At 39.1% G+C, this 15,942-nt stretch overlaps 1 protein-coding gene across 3 annotated transcripts in view; it reads left to right on the top strand.

Moving 5' to 3' along the window:
* N4BP2L2 (NEDD4 binding protein 2 like 2) overlaps window positions 1-15,942 on the top strand; it is a 67,953-nt gene that overhangs the window by 47,925 nt on the left and 4,086 nt on the right. For all 3 annotated transcript variants that reach the window (XM_060394459.1, XM_012184609.5, XM_012184610.4), the window contains one exon: window positions 11,433-13,189. In XM_060394459.1, the coding sequence (XP_060250442.1) occupies window positions 11,433-13,189 (1,757 nt within the window). The remainder of the gene's footprint in view (window positions 1-11,432; window positions 13,190-15,942) is intronic.

Here is a 15,942-nt window from a genome sequence, read left to right on the forward strand (position 1 = left end):
CAGTACCATACTGTCTTGATGACTGTGGCTTTGTAGTAGAGCCTGAAGTCAGGAAGGTTGATTCCTCCAGTTCCATTCTTCTTTCTCAAGATTGCTTTGGCTATTCGAGGTTTTTTGTCTTTGCATACAAATTGTGAAATTATTTGTTCTAGCTCTGTGAAAAATACCGCTGGTAGCTTGATAGGGATTGCACTGAATCTGTAGATTGCTTTGGGTAGTATAATTTTCATTTTCACTATACTGATTCTTCCGATCCATGAACATGGTATATTTCTCCATCTGTTAGTGTCCTCTTTGATTTCTTTCACCAGTGTTTTATAGTTTTCTATATATAGGTCTTTTGTTTCTTTAGGTAGATACATTTCTAAGATTTTATTCTTTTCATTGCAATGGTGAATGGAATTGTTTCCTTAATTTCTTTTTCTATTTTCTCATTATTAGTGTATAGGAATGCAAGGGATTTCTGTGTGTTGATTTTATATCCTGCAACTTTACTATATTCATTGATTAGCTCTGGTAATTTTCTGGTGAAGTCTTTAGGGTTTTCTGTGTAGAGGATCATGTCATCTGCAAACAGTGAGAGTTTTACTTCTTCTTTTCCAATTTGGATTCCTTTTATTTCTTTTTCTGCTCTGATTGCTGTGGCCAAAACTTCCAGAACTATGTTGAATAGTAGTGGTGAAAGTGGACACCCTTGTCTTGTTCCTGACTTTAGGGGAAATGCTTTCCATTTTTCACCATTGAGGATAATGTTTGCTGTGGGTTTGTCATATGTAGCTTTTATTATGTTGAGGTAGGTTCCTTCTATTCTTGCTTTCTGGAGAGTTTTTATCATAAATGGATGTTGAATTTTGTCAAAGGCTTTCTCTGCATGTATTGAGATAATCATATGGCTTTTGTTTTTCAGTTTGTTAATGTGGTGAATTACATTGATTGATTTGCGGATATTAAAGAATCCTTGCATCCCTGGGATAAAGCCCACTTGGTCATGGTGTATGATCTTTTTAATGTGTTGTTGGATACTGATTGCTAGAATTTTTTTAAGGATTTTTGCATCTATGTTCATCAATGATATTGGCCTGTAGTTTTCTTTTTTGTGTGTCATCTCTGTCAGGTTCTGGTATTAGGGTGATGGTGGCCTCTTAGAATGAGTTTGGAAGTTTACCTTCCTCTGCAATTTCTGGAAGAGTTTGAGTAGGATAGGTGTTAGCTCTTCTCTGAATGTTTGGTAGAATTCAGCTGTGAAGCCGTCTGGACCTGGGCTTTTGTTTGCTGGAAGATTTCTGATTACAGTTTCAATTTCCGTGCTTGTGATGGGTCTGTGAAGATTTTCTATTTCTTCCTGGTTCAGTTTTAGAAAGTTGTACTTTTCTAATAATTTGTCCATTTCTTCCATGTTGTCCATTTTATTGGCATATAATTGCTGATAATAGTTTCTTATGATCCTTTGTAGTTCTGTGTTGTCTGTTGTGATCTCTCCATTTTCATTTCTAATTTTATTGATTTGATTTTTCTCCCTTTGTTTCTTGATGAGTCTGGCTAATGGTTTGTCAATTTTATTTATCCTTTCAAAAAACCAGCTTTTGGCTTTGTTGATTTTTGCTATGGTCTCTTTTGTTTCTTTTGCATTTATTTCTGCCCTAATTTTTAAGATTTCTTTCCTTCTACCCACCCTGGGGTTCTCCATTTCTTCCTTTTCTAGTTGCTTTAGGTGTAGAGTTAGGTTATTTATTTGACTTTTTTCATGTTCTTGAGACATGCCTGTATTGCTATGAACTTTCCCCTTAGCACTGCTTTTATAGTGTCCCACAGGTTTTGGGTTGTTGTGTTTTCATTTTCATTAGTTTCTATGCATATTTTGATTTCTTCTGTGATTTGTTGGTTACTCAGAAGCGTGTTGTTCAGCCTCCATATGTTGGAATTTTTTACAGTTTTTCTCCTGTAATTGAGATCTAATCTTAATGCGTTATGGTCCTAAAAGATGCTTGGAATGATTTCAGTTTTTTTGAATTTACCAATGCTAGATTTATGGCCCAACATGTGATCTATCCTGGAGAAGGTTCCATGAGCACTTGAGAAAAAGGTGAAATTCATTGTTTTGGGGTGAAATGTCCTATAGATATCAATTAGGTCTAACTGGTCTATTGTATCATTTAAAGTTTGTGTTTCTTTGTTAATTTTCTGTTTAGTTGATCTGTCCATAGGTGTGAGTGGGGTATTAAAGTCTCCCACTATTGTATTATTGTTAACTTCCCCTTTCATACTTGTTAGCATTTGTCTTACATATTGCAGTGCTCCTATGTTGGGTGCATATATATTTATAATTGTTATATCTTCTTCTTGGATTGATCCTTTCATCATTATGTAGTGTCCTTCTTTGTCTCTTTTCACAGCCTTTGTTTTAAAGTCTATTTTATCTGATATGAGTATTGCTACTGCTACTTTCTTTTGGTTTCTATTTGCATGGAATATCTTTTTCCAGCCCTTCACTTTCAGTCTGTATGTGTCCCTTGTTTTGAGGTGGCTCTCTTGTAGACAACATATATAGGGGTCTTGTTTTTGTATCCATTCAGCCAGTCTTTGCCTTTTGGTTGGGGCATTCAACCCATTTACGTTTAAGGTAATTATTGATAAGTATGATCCCGTTGCCATTTACTCTATTGTTTTGGGTTTGAGTTTATACACCCTTTTTGTGTTTCCTGTCTAGAGGATATCCTTTAGCATTTGTTGGAGAGCTGGTTTGGTGGTGCTGAATTCCCTCAGCTTTTGCTTGTCTGTAAAGCTTTTGATTTCTCCTTCATATTTGAATGAGATCCTTGCTGGGTACAGTAATCTGGGCTGTAGGTTATTTTCTATCATCACTTTGAGTATGTCTGGCCATTCCCTCCTGGCCTGAAGAGTTTCTATTGAAAGATCCGCTGTTATCCTTATGGGAATCCCCTTGTGTGTTATTTGTTGTTTTTCCCTTGCTGCTTTTTAATATTTGTTCTTTGTGTTTGATATTTGTTAATTTGATTAATATGTGTCTTGGGGTGTTTCCCCTTGGGTTTATCCTATTTGGAACTCTCTGTGTTTCTTGGATTTGGGTGATTATTTCCTTCCCAATGCTAGGGAAGTTTCAACTGTTATCTCCTCAAGTATTTTCTCATGGTCTTTCTTTTGTCTTCTTCTTCTGGGACTCCTATAATTCAAATGTTGGAGTGTTTCATATTGTCCTGGAAGTCTCTGGGGTTGTCCTCATTTCTTTTGTTTTTCTTTTTTCCTCTCTGATTCATTTATTTCTATCATTCTATCTTCTACTTCACTAATCCTATCTTCTGCCTCCATTATTCTACTATTTGTTGGCTCCAGAGTGTTTCTGATCTCATTTATTGCATTATTCATTATATATTGACTCTTTTTTATTTCTTCTAGGTCCTTGTTAAACCTTTCCTGCGTCTTCTCAATCCTTGTCTCCAGGCTATTTATCTGTGATGCCATTTTTATTTTAAGATTTTGGATCATTTTCACTATCGTTATTTGGAATTCTTTCTCAGGTAGATTCCTTATCTCTTCCTCTTTGGTTTGGTTTGGTGGGCATTTATCCTTTTCCTTTCTGGAGAAGGAATGGCAACCCAATCCAGTATTCTTGCCTGGAGAATCCCATGGATGGAGGAGCTTGGTGGGCCACAGTCCACGGGGTCATAAGGAGTCGGACACGACTGAGTGACTTCACTTTCACTTTTCACTGTCCTGTTCCTTTACCTGTTGGGTATTCCTCTGTCTCTTCATCTTGGTTATATTGCTGAGTTTGAGGTGGCCTTTCTGTATTCTGGCAGTTCGTGGAGTTCTCTTTATTGTGGAGTTTCCTCGCTGTGGGTGGGGTTGTATCAGTGGCTTGTCAAGGTTTTTTGGTTAGGGAATCTTGTGTTGGTGTTCTGGTGGGTGTAGCTAGATTTCTTCTCTCTGGAGTCCAATGAAGTGTCCAGTAATGAGTTATGAGATGTCTGTGGTTTTGGAGTAACTTTGGGCAGCCTGTATATTGAATCTCAGGGCTGTGTTCCTGTGTTGCTGGAGAATTTTTGTGGTATGTCTTGCTCTGGAACTTGTTGGCCCTTGGGTGGTGCTTGGTTTCAGTGTAGGTATGGAGGCGTTTGATGAGCTCCTATCGATTAATGTTCCCTGGAGTCAGCAGTTCTCTGATATTCTCAGGATTTGGACTTAAGCCTCCTGCTTCTGGTTTTCAGTCTTATTTTACAGTAGTCTCAAGACTTCTGTATACCGCACCATTGATAAAACATCTAGGTTAAATATGAAAAGTTTCTCCACATTGAGGGACACCCAGAGAGGTTCACAGAGTTACATGGAGAAGAGAAGAGGGAGGAGGGAATTAGAGGTGACCCAACTGAGGTGAGGTGGAATCAAAAGAGGAGAGAGCAAGGTAGCCAGTAATCACTTCTTTATGTGTGCTCCACAGTCTGGACCGCTCAGAGATGTTCACGGAGTTATACAGAGAAGTGGAGAGGGAGGAAGGAGACAGAGGTGTCCAGGAGGATAAAAGAGGGGAATGAAAAGGAGAGAGACAGATCCAGCCAGTAATCAGTTCCCTAAGTGTTCTCCACCATCTGGAACACACAGATATTCACAGAGTTGGGTAGAGAAGAGAAGGGGGAGGGAGGAGACAGAGGTGACCTGGTGGAGAAAAAGGAGAGTCCAAAGGAGGAGAGAGCAGTCAAGCCAGTAATCTCGCTGTCAAGTAAAAATGGGTACTGAAGATTGGGTTTTTGAAGGTACAAAATTGATAACAAATACCAAAAAGCAAAGATTAAAAATCTAGAGTAGAGGTTGGAGTATCAAAAATACAATATTAAAGAAAAGAAGAAGAAGAGGAAAAAAAACACAAAGTCACAAGAATTATTAAAAAAATATGAAGTTTGCTTTAAAAATAGGGTCTTTTTTTTTGAAAAGTAATAGTAGGTTATAAAAATGAAAATTAAAGGAGTAACAGGACTTAAAATTTTTTTAAAGTTAAAAAAACGAAAAAAAATAAAAGTGATCGTAAAAATAGTAAAGGTATATCTAGGACTTTCTCTGGTGGTGTTGTGGGCGGTATGGGGTCAGTTCATTTTCGGATAGTTCCTTGGTCCGGCTTATATTTCTCAAGATCTAAAGGCCCCTTCCTATGTAGTCGGTTCTAATGACAAGGTTTTAATCTATTGCACCTGTCACTTCCAAGGCGGTTCCCTGTGTTTTAGCTGCTTCTGTTTGCTGGTCTCTTCAGTGTCTGATTTCTGCCCTGACACAGGGGGGCAGTGGTGGACACTTTTTAGGCTCACTTGTTCAGTCATGCTGTGGGGAGGGAAGGACGCTGCAAACAAATAACACTGGCGTGTGCTCACAATGTCTCAGCCACACTGGGTCTGCCCCCACTCACGGCACACACAGCTCACGCTCTAGGTTGCTCTTCTGGGAACCGTCTGAGGCCGGCCCTGGGCTGCATGCACCTAGGTCTAAGCTGCTTAGGCTCAGGCACTCAGGTAGTCCTCAGAGTGCAGACTCGGTTGGGCCTGCTTTTTGTGCCCTTCCCAGGTCCGAGTAGCTCAGGTGTTTGGCGAGCGCGGTCACTGCGACTTATCGCCTCTCCTGTCCCTGCTGCTCAGTTTTCTGGGTGTACAAGTGGCGCACCTTCTCAGGCGGATGATGACTGTCCAGAACTCCAAGAAGTCTTAGTTAGCAAAGAAACCTCCTTGCAGTTTGGTAGTTAATGTCTCTCTGGGGCTGCGATTGCCCCCTTCCAGCCCTTCCAGCTCTGGCTGCCTGTCACTGGAAGGGGATGGTCTGCAACTGGCTAATTCTCTTCTGTCCTGTGTTCTGTGCATGGTCTTGGCAGTGTCTTATGTTAGAGCTTTTCACGTGGTAGCTATCCCACAGTCTGGTTTTCTAGCCCAAGTTAGTTCGCTCCGGTTACACTCTGGGCATTCCTGCCCGCTCCTTAAAAAACAATGCAGCCCGCACCTCCCTGCCCAGCCCCCGCTTGCTAGTGGCAGATACAGGCGTCTGTGCTGCTTCTCCGCTGGGGGAGTTACCGCTGGGCTCGTAATCTGTGGGTTTTAATTATTTATTTATTTCCCTCGTTATGTTGTCCTCTGTGCTTCCAAGGCTCGCCACAAACTTGGCAGTGAGTGTTTCCTGGTGTTTGGAAGCTTCTCTTTTTTTAAGACTCCCTTCCCGGCACGGAGCTCCCTCCCTACCTCTTTTGTCTCTTTTTTGGTCTTTTATTTTTTTTTTACCTCTTTTCGAAGACACTGAGCTGCTTGTCTGGGTGCCTGATGTCCTCTGCTAGCATTCAGAAGTTGTTTTGTGGAATTTACTCAGCGTTGAAATGTTCTTTTGATGAATTTGTGGGGGAGAAAGTGGTCTCCCCGTCTAGTTCCTCTGCCATCTTAGGACCGCTCCTATTATCAGATTATAATTCATTTAAAAAAACCTAGGAACTCATGAGGCATATTACAGAAACCCTCATCTTTTCTGCTTTCTATAGGGACAGATTAATTTGCTGATTAAGACTCTGAGCTGAAATTTGAGGCAATTGATTCAGCAGCACTCCCTCCAAATCCATACCTTGCACAGGCTTCTGTGTATCAGCAAATGGCTTCTTCATCCTTTCAGTTGTTCTGGCCAAAGTCTTTGCAGTTATTACCTTTCTTCTCATACTCTAACCAATTGATTTTCAACTCTTATATGTCTTTCCTTCAAAATATATCCAGAATATGGTTACTATTTACTACCTCAACCCCATGACAAATGAATTAACTCCAGGAGGAGCCCCTGTGTCCATCAGCCTATCTGAATTATAAGCCATCTACTCTAGTCTTTCCATTTCTCATATAAAATCTTGACATAAAGTCTGATTAGCAAGATGGGTTCTGCTTCACACTACCTTGTCTCACTTTCTGTTGTTCTTTATTTGCTTTGATAACAGAGAGAAAAAAAAAGTCTCAAGACACTCTTAGGTTCCAAGAAAAGTACTCAACTCTTAACCAGCTGAGTATATCTGTGTTTATGGAAATGTGAGAATTTAAAGATGAGAGGAGGAGAAAGAGAAGCAAAGTGTTTCTGTAAAATTCTCTTTTTAAGTTGAGGGACAATTTTGTATAATGGGTAAAGAATATAGAACGGAGAGCCAGTGAGCCTTGGTCTGAATCCTACCAGCAGCCATGTGATCCTGGGATTTTTTCCCCTGGGTTTGTTGAGAAATAATGACATCAGTTCAGTTGAGTCACTCAGTTGGGTCCAACTCTGCGACCTCATGAATTGCAGCACGCCAGGCCTCCCTGTCCATCACCAACTCCTGGAGTTCACTCAGACTCAACGTCCATCGAGTCGGTGATGCCATCCAGCCATCTCATCCTCTGTCGTCCCCTTTTCTTCCTGCCCCCAATCCCTCCCAGGATCAGAGTCTTTTCCAATGAGTCAACGCTTTGCACAAGGTGGCCAAAATACTGGAGTTTCAGCTTCAGTATCATTCCTTCCAAAGAACACCCAGGACTGGTCTCCTTTAGAATGGACTGGTTGGATCTCCTTGCAGTCCAACGGGACTCTCAAGAGTCTTCTCCAACACCACAGTTCAAAAGCATCAGTTCTTCGGCACTCAGCTTTCTTCACAGTCCAACTCTCACATCCATACATGACCACTGGAAAAACCATAGCCTTGACTAGACAGACATTTGTTGGCAAAGTAATGTCTCTGCTTTTTAATAAGCTATCTAGGTTGGTCATAACTTTTCTTCCAAGGAGTAAGTGTCTTTTAATTTCATGGCCACAGTCACCATCTGCAGTGATTTTGGAGCCCCCAAAAATAGTCTGACACTGTTTCCACTGTTTCCCCATCTATTTGCCATGAAATGATGGGACCAGATGCCATGATCTTTGTTTTCTGAATGTTGAGCTTTAAGCCAACTTTTTCACTCTCCTGTTTCACTTTTATCAAGAGGCTTTTTAGTTCCTCTTCACTTTCTGCCATAAGGGTGGTGTCATCTGCATATCTGAGGTTATCAATATTTCTCCTGGCAATCTTGATTCCAGCTTGTGCTTCTTCCAGCCCAGCGTTTCTCATGATGTACTCTGCATAGAAGTTAAATAAGCAGGGTGACAATATACAGCCTTGACGTACTCCTTTTCCTATTTCGAACCAGTCTGTTCCATGTCCAGTTCTAACTGTTGCTTCCTGACCTGCATATAGGTTTCTCAAGAGGCAGGTCAGGTGGTCTGTATTCCCATCTCTTTCAGAATTTTCCACAGTTTATTCTGATCCACACAGTCAAAGTCTTTGGCATAGTCAATATATCACTGTAAATTTAAGATGTACAGTAAGATGATTTCATTTGCATACATTGTGAAATGATTACCACAGTAGGTTTAGTTAACATCCATCAACTCATGTAAATACAATAAGAAGAAAAAAATTTCTCTCTTTGTAGTGAGAACTCCTAGAATTTACTCTCTTAACAACTTTCCTATGAATCATATAGCAATGTTAACTATAGTTACTGTGTTACTATGTTAAATCCCCAATGTTTACTTATTGAATAACTAAGTTTGTACCTTTTGACCACTTTCCTCCAATTCTGCCCAACCCCATTCCCTACCTCTGGTAACCACAAATCAAACCTCTTTTTCTATGAGTTTCTCTTGTTGATTTTGTGTTAGATTCCACATATAAGTGAGATCATACAGTACTTGTCTTTCCTTGTCTGACTGATTTCAATTACCATAAAGTCTTAAAGGTTCATCCATGTTGTCACAAATGGTAGAATTTCCTCATTTTTTATGACTGAATAATAGTCCATTGTATATGCCACAACTTCTTTATCCATTCATCTATTGATGGGCACTTGTTTCGATATAATGCTTCTGTGAACATGGGGTACAGATATCTCTTTGAATTAGTGTTTTTATTTCCTTTGGATATATTCCCAGAAGTGGAATTGCTGGATCACATGATAGTTCTATTTTTAACTTTTTGAAGGGCCTCCATGCTGTTTTCTATTGTGGCTGCAGTACAGAAAATTGTGAAGCTTCTCTTTGTTTCAGTTGCCTTTTTGAGATGGGAGTAAAACTGACATTTGCCTTATTACATATGGTTGTTATGAAGAAGATTAGGTAAGTTTGCACATTTAAAGAGTTAAATAATCTTAACACAGAGTAAGTGTGCATTAAATAGCTCTTTTTTTTTTTTAAAGGAAAAACCAGTTTTCAAGGTAGCATTGTGGACCTTAGAATTCTTGGTGGCATAAGGAGCTCTAAACATTTTTGTGATGAACTATATATAGGAATCCATTTCCTTAGTTTAGAGTTCTTCCTTGTGCAGTAGAGAACTGTTTAAAGGGACAGTGGCTACACATGAAGTGCATTCAACTCCACAGAGTCACAAGGCCTGGAGTGAATCTTAAGTCCATTTAGTCCAATAAATAAAGCAACGGCAAACACTCATTCTTTTATACTATTTAGTCCAATAAATAAAGCAACAACAAACTCGACTCATTCTTTTCCTCTTTGCCCTACAACAAGATGGTGCATGTTTGGACGAAGACAGTGGAGTTTGTTTTCAGAACAGCAGACCTGTCTGCAGTGCATATATTACAACTGACTGCCCCTTAGACTTCAACTAGACCTTTCATTGGCGTCTGATAGAACTGACCATAAAGGAGAGTTACTGTCAAAGTTGCCATTCTTTACTCCACATCCTTTTTATAGAAACCCCATCTTAACTGCTTCTCAGAATTTGCTGTCCTTAATGTTCTTTTTTATATTAAAATTTTGTTTTAAATTGAAGAATAGTTGATTTACAATCTTAATGTTCTTTCTAAACCAACATCAAGGAATATGTAAACAAAGGCAGCAGCAATTAGTTAACAAAGAATGAGGTATTCAGGGGTCTTGCCTATTGAAAATTGCCCAGCAACATGGGATGGAATAAATCAGGCCAGAGGCTGGGGTAGTTTTAATAAGCTCTTTGGTCCAACGCCCAACCAATTTGACTGATGTATCTTTTCCTCATTATCTTTCTCTACTTCAGAGTTTGTTTGCTTGTCTAATTGTTTATTTTCTGTTCCTCTTCCTGGCATTTTTTCCCTCAGATACGTCTGTTGTCCTTCCCCCACTACATTTTACTCTCTCCATCTGTACATTGTGGAAGAGAAGATAACCAAACCTTTATATTTTAAATTAGAATATTTCCTAAGTCCTCTGTTTTTCCCTCAGGATCTAAGATTGCTTTTAATTAAGGGGCACTGTGAACTTTTGGTGTGCTTGATGAGAGCACCACTGCTCGTTTGGGTAGAAAAAGTTTTCACTTGAAACTGTCCCTGGCATTGCAGGATAGTTAACAGCCCTGACCACAGTGCCAAGTGCCAGTGACCCAAAAATGCCTTCCCACATTTCCACACACCCCACAGAGCAGTGGTGGAGCCTCTGATTTAGAACCACTGCTTACTAACCTACTAGAAGTATATCATCCCAATACTGAATTTGGCTGCTCATCATCTGCCGTTCTTTACAATTTGATGGAGCGTCTTAGTTGCCAAAGTTTTTATGACTAGAGAAAATCTACTTGAGCCATTAAAGCTGTGTCATTTAGACTATATCTGTCACTTTTCAAAATTCAAGATGTTGGGAAAAGTAAGTTGTTTATTGGTGCTTTGCAGTGTTTAGTCACTCAGTCATGTCTGATTCTTTGTGACCCCATGGACTGTAGCCCACCAAGCTCCTCTGTCCATGGGGATTCTCCAGGCAAGAATACTGGAGTGGGTTGCCATGCCCTTCTCCCGGAATCTTCCTTACCCAGGGATCGAACCCAGGTCTCCCTCGTTGGAGGCTGATTCTTTACCATCTGAGTTACCAGGGAAGCTATATATACTTCATATATATATATATATATATATATACACACATACTCCATATATATATATCTCCATATATATATGTATATTTCATATATATGTATACTTCATATATATATAGAGTATCCTAAGGAAAACATTAGCTTTTCATAAAGTTATTTGTTTATGAAATGAGTTGTAACTTTCTCAAAGTGTATTCAGTTTTACTTTAAAGGATTAAAGTTTATAGCTCAGTCAGTAAAGAACCTGCTTGCAGTGTAGGAGACTCGGGTTCGATCCCTGGGTCGCGAAGATCCCCTGGAGAAAGAAATGACAACCCACTCCGGTATTGCCTGGAAAAGCCTATGGATAGAGGAGCCTGATGGGCTACAGTCCATGGGGTTGTAATAGTTGGACATGACTTAGTGACTAAACCACCACCATAGTACAGAGTGCACACACATTTTAGAGTCTCTTGTACTAATGATTTGTAAATCTGCACATTGAGTATAATGTTTTAGTTTATATTGTTATACAAGTAATTAAGTTATAATTTTCTTTTTTATATTTCAGAGAAAGAGATTTGAAGAAAACTGGGCACAGGTTCAGCAAAGCCAGGAAGAGAAACAGAAAAAGAAGTAAAAAGCAGAACGGTCATAATAAAATCATGGAGGAAAACTCATTTGAAACCTTAAATTATCTTACACCAGGAATTCAGGACCCATCTCAGAGTGAAGAGGAAGACTTAGAAGAGACCAAAAGGGAATCAGAGTGTTCCTTAACTGTTGGTCTGAGAAATGAAGTGGGAGATTTTGTGAATGTCCATAAGGATAAAAGACAGGAAGACATAAATTCTGAAAACAGTTTGCCAGATGTTATGTCTGTAGAGTTGGACAGTCCACCAAAGAATTACCTCCCTAAAGATAATGATGACTTGTTTCTAAGTTTGTCATTGATGCCAAATGAAAGTTTCATATCTTGTCCAACAGTGATTCAAAATCTTTCCTATGTAGCAAGCGATGACTGTTCTGTCACAGAGGTAGAGGAGCATATTGAAAATAGGAATATCATGACATTAAACACCCAGGACAAGTTTGTTGAAGCCCCATGCTCATTGATGCAGAAAGGAGAGATGGTAGATGAGAGTCTCCTGAATGAAACAAGTCCGTGCCGTCAGTATACATCCAGAACATCAGATAAAGTTTTAAGACAGGAACAAGTAGTAAATACAACTAAAAACAATAATTGGGCTTTTTTCTCAAATGATTTGTCTGATGGTGATTTACAGTTGGGCTCTGATAGACAACCCTATTCTGGTAGCTGGCCTGAGGGGCCTCATAAGTTTATATGTGAACAGAGACCAAAGAAAAAGAGACGGCAAAAGCTGGCTCATCCTGACAGCAGGGGGCAGTTGATCAAATTGATCTCCACTTCGGAAGGGCCAGGAAACAGTCCAGAGACATTGATAGGAGAGAAGCTATCAATAGAAAATGAAGACTTGTCATCTCCAACTGAGAATATAGATTCAGTCATAGAAACAGAGACAAATATCTTTCAAACCCACTTCTTTAAACTGGATATCCTGAAGAGTACCTTACATTCAACAGAGAATAAAAAGAGGAGGCAGAAAAGGATTTTCAGTTTGGCACCAAACTTTAACTTACTGGAAGAGAGTCATACTAATGTAAAAGAAATGGGGAAATGTGACTTGTTAACAGAAAGCCATGGACTAAAAATTATTTTGGAAGAAGAAAAAGATGAAATTTCAGAAATAAATAATGAAGAGAATAAGCAACACATTATGACCTTCGATTATCATCCATCGTGGTTTTACTTTGACATTTACTTTGACATTGTCAAAGATTCTCTTCTAAATGTTGGTGGACAATTTTATTCTTATTACCTGCTATTTAATAGAGTAAGGCATTCTGTGTATTTTTACAGAAACCCCATTCCTTCTCTTATGCTACAGTATCCGTCTAGCTTTTGGAAGATATCTTTTTCAGGCAAGAAACTGTTTTCGACTTTCAACTCTCAGAGGAGAGTAGATGATAAACTAAATGATGTAAGGTTTACTTCTTCAGAAATTTTAAGTAGCCAGCCTGATACTTTGTACTCTTTTGGTATCACCTCTGATCTTCACTCCTTAAATGAAAGTTTCGTTGAAAAGCTAAAGACATGGGAAGAACCTACGCCTTTACCATTCCTACAAACTCAGGATAACCAAGATTTAACAAGCCCTGACTGCTTTGATTCTCTTGAGCTACCATTATCACAGGAGTTTGCCTTTCAACTAGTAAAGCTTTTTGGATCTCCTGGAGTTCCAGTGGGTAAATTGAGTTTATTTGGTACAAATTAAAAGTCTAATTTAATATATGTGAGTAATTTTTGAGGTGTTTCTACCTTGTGTTAGTGATTTCTTGCAGTTAACTGATCTTGCGATGCTTTTCAGAGATGGAAGTGGAGGATGTATAGCAAATGGTGCTTAATGGAGTCAAGCCCCAACTCCCACCACCAGGATGACCAGTAGTCTGAAATGTCTTTGAGCATGTTGAATACTTAAACTCTCAATTTAAACAGATAGTAGGAAGAATGAAGAATGAGACAGGCTAACAGTGATTGGTAACAAATAGAGATGGACTGCTTTATTTTTGGAAAAATCTTTCTGCTTTCTACATTTCCCTTGCTTAGCATTTGACCCTTTCTCATTCACAGTTGGGCTTATAGATATGAGAATAATAAAGTGATGGACAATGAAAATCAAGTGATGAAAAAATACCTGAAATCAGTTTAATTTTTAAAGACTGTCTCAGAAGGGTACTGAAAAGAAGGTTAGGAAGGAGTCTGACTGGTTGACTTTTTTTAATATTATAAGTAATATTATTATAACATTATAGGTAAATATTCTAAGTAAATTTCCTCTAAATAATATGCCTACTTGAGATACTGAATATCTTAAAAAGTAAATGAAGAACATATCCCAATTTTTCCTTGTCTGTAAGTCAGTTGCACATGTTAATGATTTCATGCAATTATATGTCCCCTTCCTTGGGGACAGAAGCTGTAAGAGCCAAGAAGTAAAGCTCCAGTCCCTGCATCCAGTATCTTCCTGATAGTCTTTTTCTTCTGCACCTACCATTGAGCCTGGGATTCTCTCACACTTTAACTTCCAGTGGTTTTTACTTTGCTCCTGAACTTCTACTGTTTTCCATATATTTGGTTAATGGAGCTCAGACCCAAGATTGGTTAAATCTCAGAGGCTGAGGAGTCAAAATTATCAACCTGTTCTGGTGTCATTCTTCCCATTTTTGTAAACTTTGTGAATAACCACATCGTTACTGTTTGCTGCCATTTTCTATCTTCCTAGATGCACCAAAGAAACATACCAATTTTAAAAGTTAAATCGCATTTGCTTTTAAGCCAGGAATCTTATTTCAAAGTTCATATTCTGAAATTATATGCAAAATTCTTTGTGTCGTTTTGTGCCATTTTTCTGGGAGAAAGTCCTTAGTTTTTATCAGGTTGACCCCAAAATGTTAATAATCACTGCCTTAGATCAGCACCAGAAGGCATGAAGGAACTAGTGGGAAAAGATTCTAAACCTCCTTCCCTGAATGCAGAATACCATCATAATCAACAGTAATGATCCAGCATCCATTAATTAAGCTTTGGAAAGCTTTTTAGAGGAAATAGACCTCATTCATCAAGTAGCTTACCTTCTAAATGGGGAGACAAGACTAACACAAAACAAAATTATTGTGCATAGAAAATATAAATGATAAACTTATGAATATTTTATGAGTGAGGTTAGCTGTGCCAAAGAGATTGTAGAAGAGAATATGGGGTTGTGGTTTTGTCTGGGATGGTTCCAAATGGGAGTGAATTGTAAGCTGTGCTTATATCATACAAATGTGACTTAAAAACAGAGGGAAAGAATTTTACATTTGGAAATAGTGTATGTTTGAAAAATTCCTGCCTGGCTAATCCCACGGACAGAGGAGCCTGTCAGGCTGCAGTCAATGAGGTCGCAGAAATAGGACCTCTTTGTGAAATGAGGTCTGAGCATGAGCACAAGATGCTTAAAAAAGGAAAAGAGAAAACTCTAAATGGAAGCTGTAAACCAATTCGTTTATAGCTGAAGGTCGAAGAAGCAAAGCTCTGGCGTATCTACAGCCTTGTCGATAAGACCAGGAACTTGAATTCTATTATTAGGAAGTCTGTAGAAACTGGTGTTGGAGAAGACTCTTGAGAGTCCCATGGACTGCAAGGAGATCCAACCAGTCCATTCTAAAGGAGATCAGTCCTGGGTGTTCTTTGGAAGGAATGATGCATTGGAAAAGACTGATGCTGGGAGGGATTGGGGGCAGGAGGAAAAGGGGACAACAGAGGATGAGATGGCTGGTTGGTATCGCCGACTCGATGGATGTGAGTTTCAGTGAACTCCGGGAGTTGGTGATGGACAGGGAGGCCTGGCGTGCCGCAATTCATGGGGTCGCAAAGAGTTGGACACGACTAAGTGACTGAACTGAACTGAGACACAGTAGGATTATATAGTAACCATATATAGACCTGAAGAAACCAAGCTACTCATGTTGCTAGGGATGTGCAAGTATAGGAAGACTATCTTATATGGTTTAGTGGACTTGCTTATGAGCATCTTAATTGCGAGGATTTTTTCCCCATACACTCTTATGTGGAAGGAGCAATTTGCAAGAAGACTAAACTTGCTGTGCTTGCAATATTCTATACAATGTCTCAGGAAAGGATGCCTACCTAAATTTTATGCCCTGTGACAGTACCACTTGAAGCTGCTGATGTGTATATATTTGTATTTACACGAGAATATGAACTAATATATACACCACTTTGCATACATACATAAGCATTTTTATTGAGTCTGGGTAGTGTTTGCTAATAGGAATCTGAGACAAACTTAATTCCTGCTTTAGCTGTCACTGGAATAGCTTCAAAATCAGGCTTTTATCATTATGGAGGTCTAGATATCATGTTTGCATATCTTCATATTCAGGGTAAAAATATATGTGACAGAGATGAAATTTGTTCTCTTTCCCCCCACTCCCAG

The sequence above is a fragment of the Ovis aries genome, chromosome 10 (assembly GCF_016772045.2).
Source record: "Ovis aries strain OAR_USU_Benz2616 breed Rambouillet chromosome 10, ARS-UI_Ramb_v3.0, whole genome shotgun sequence".
NCBI classification, from domain to species: domain Eukaryota; kingdom Metazoa; phylum Chordata; class Mammalia; order Artiodactyla; family Bovidae; genus Ovis; species Ovis aries.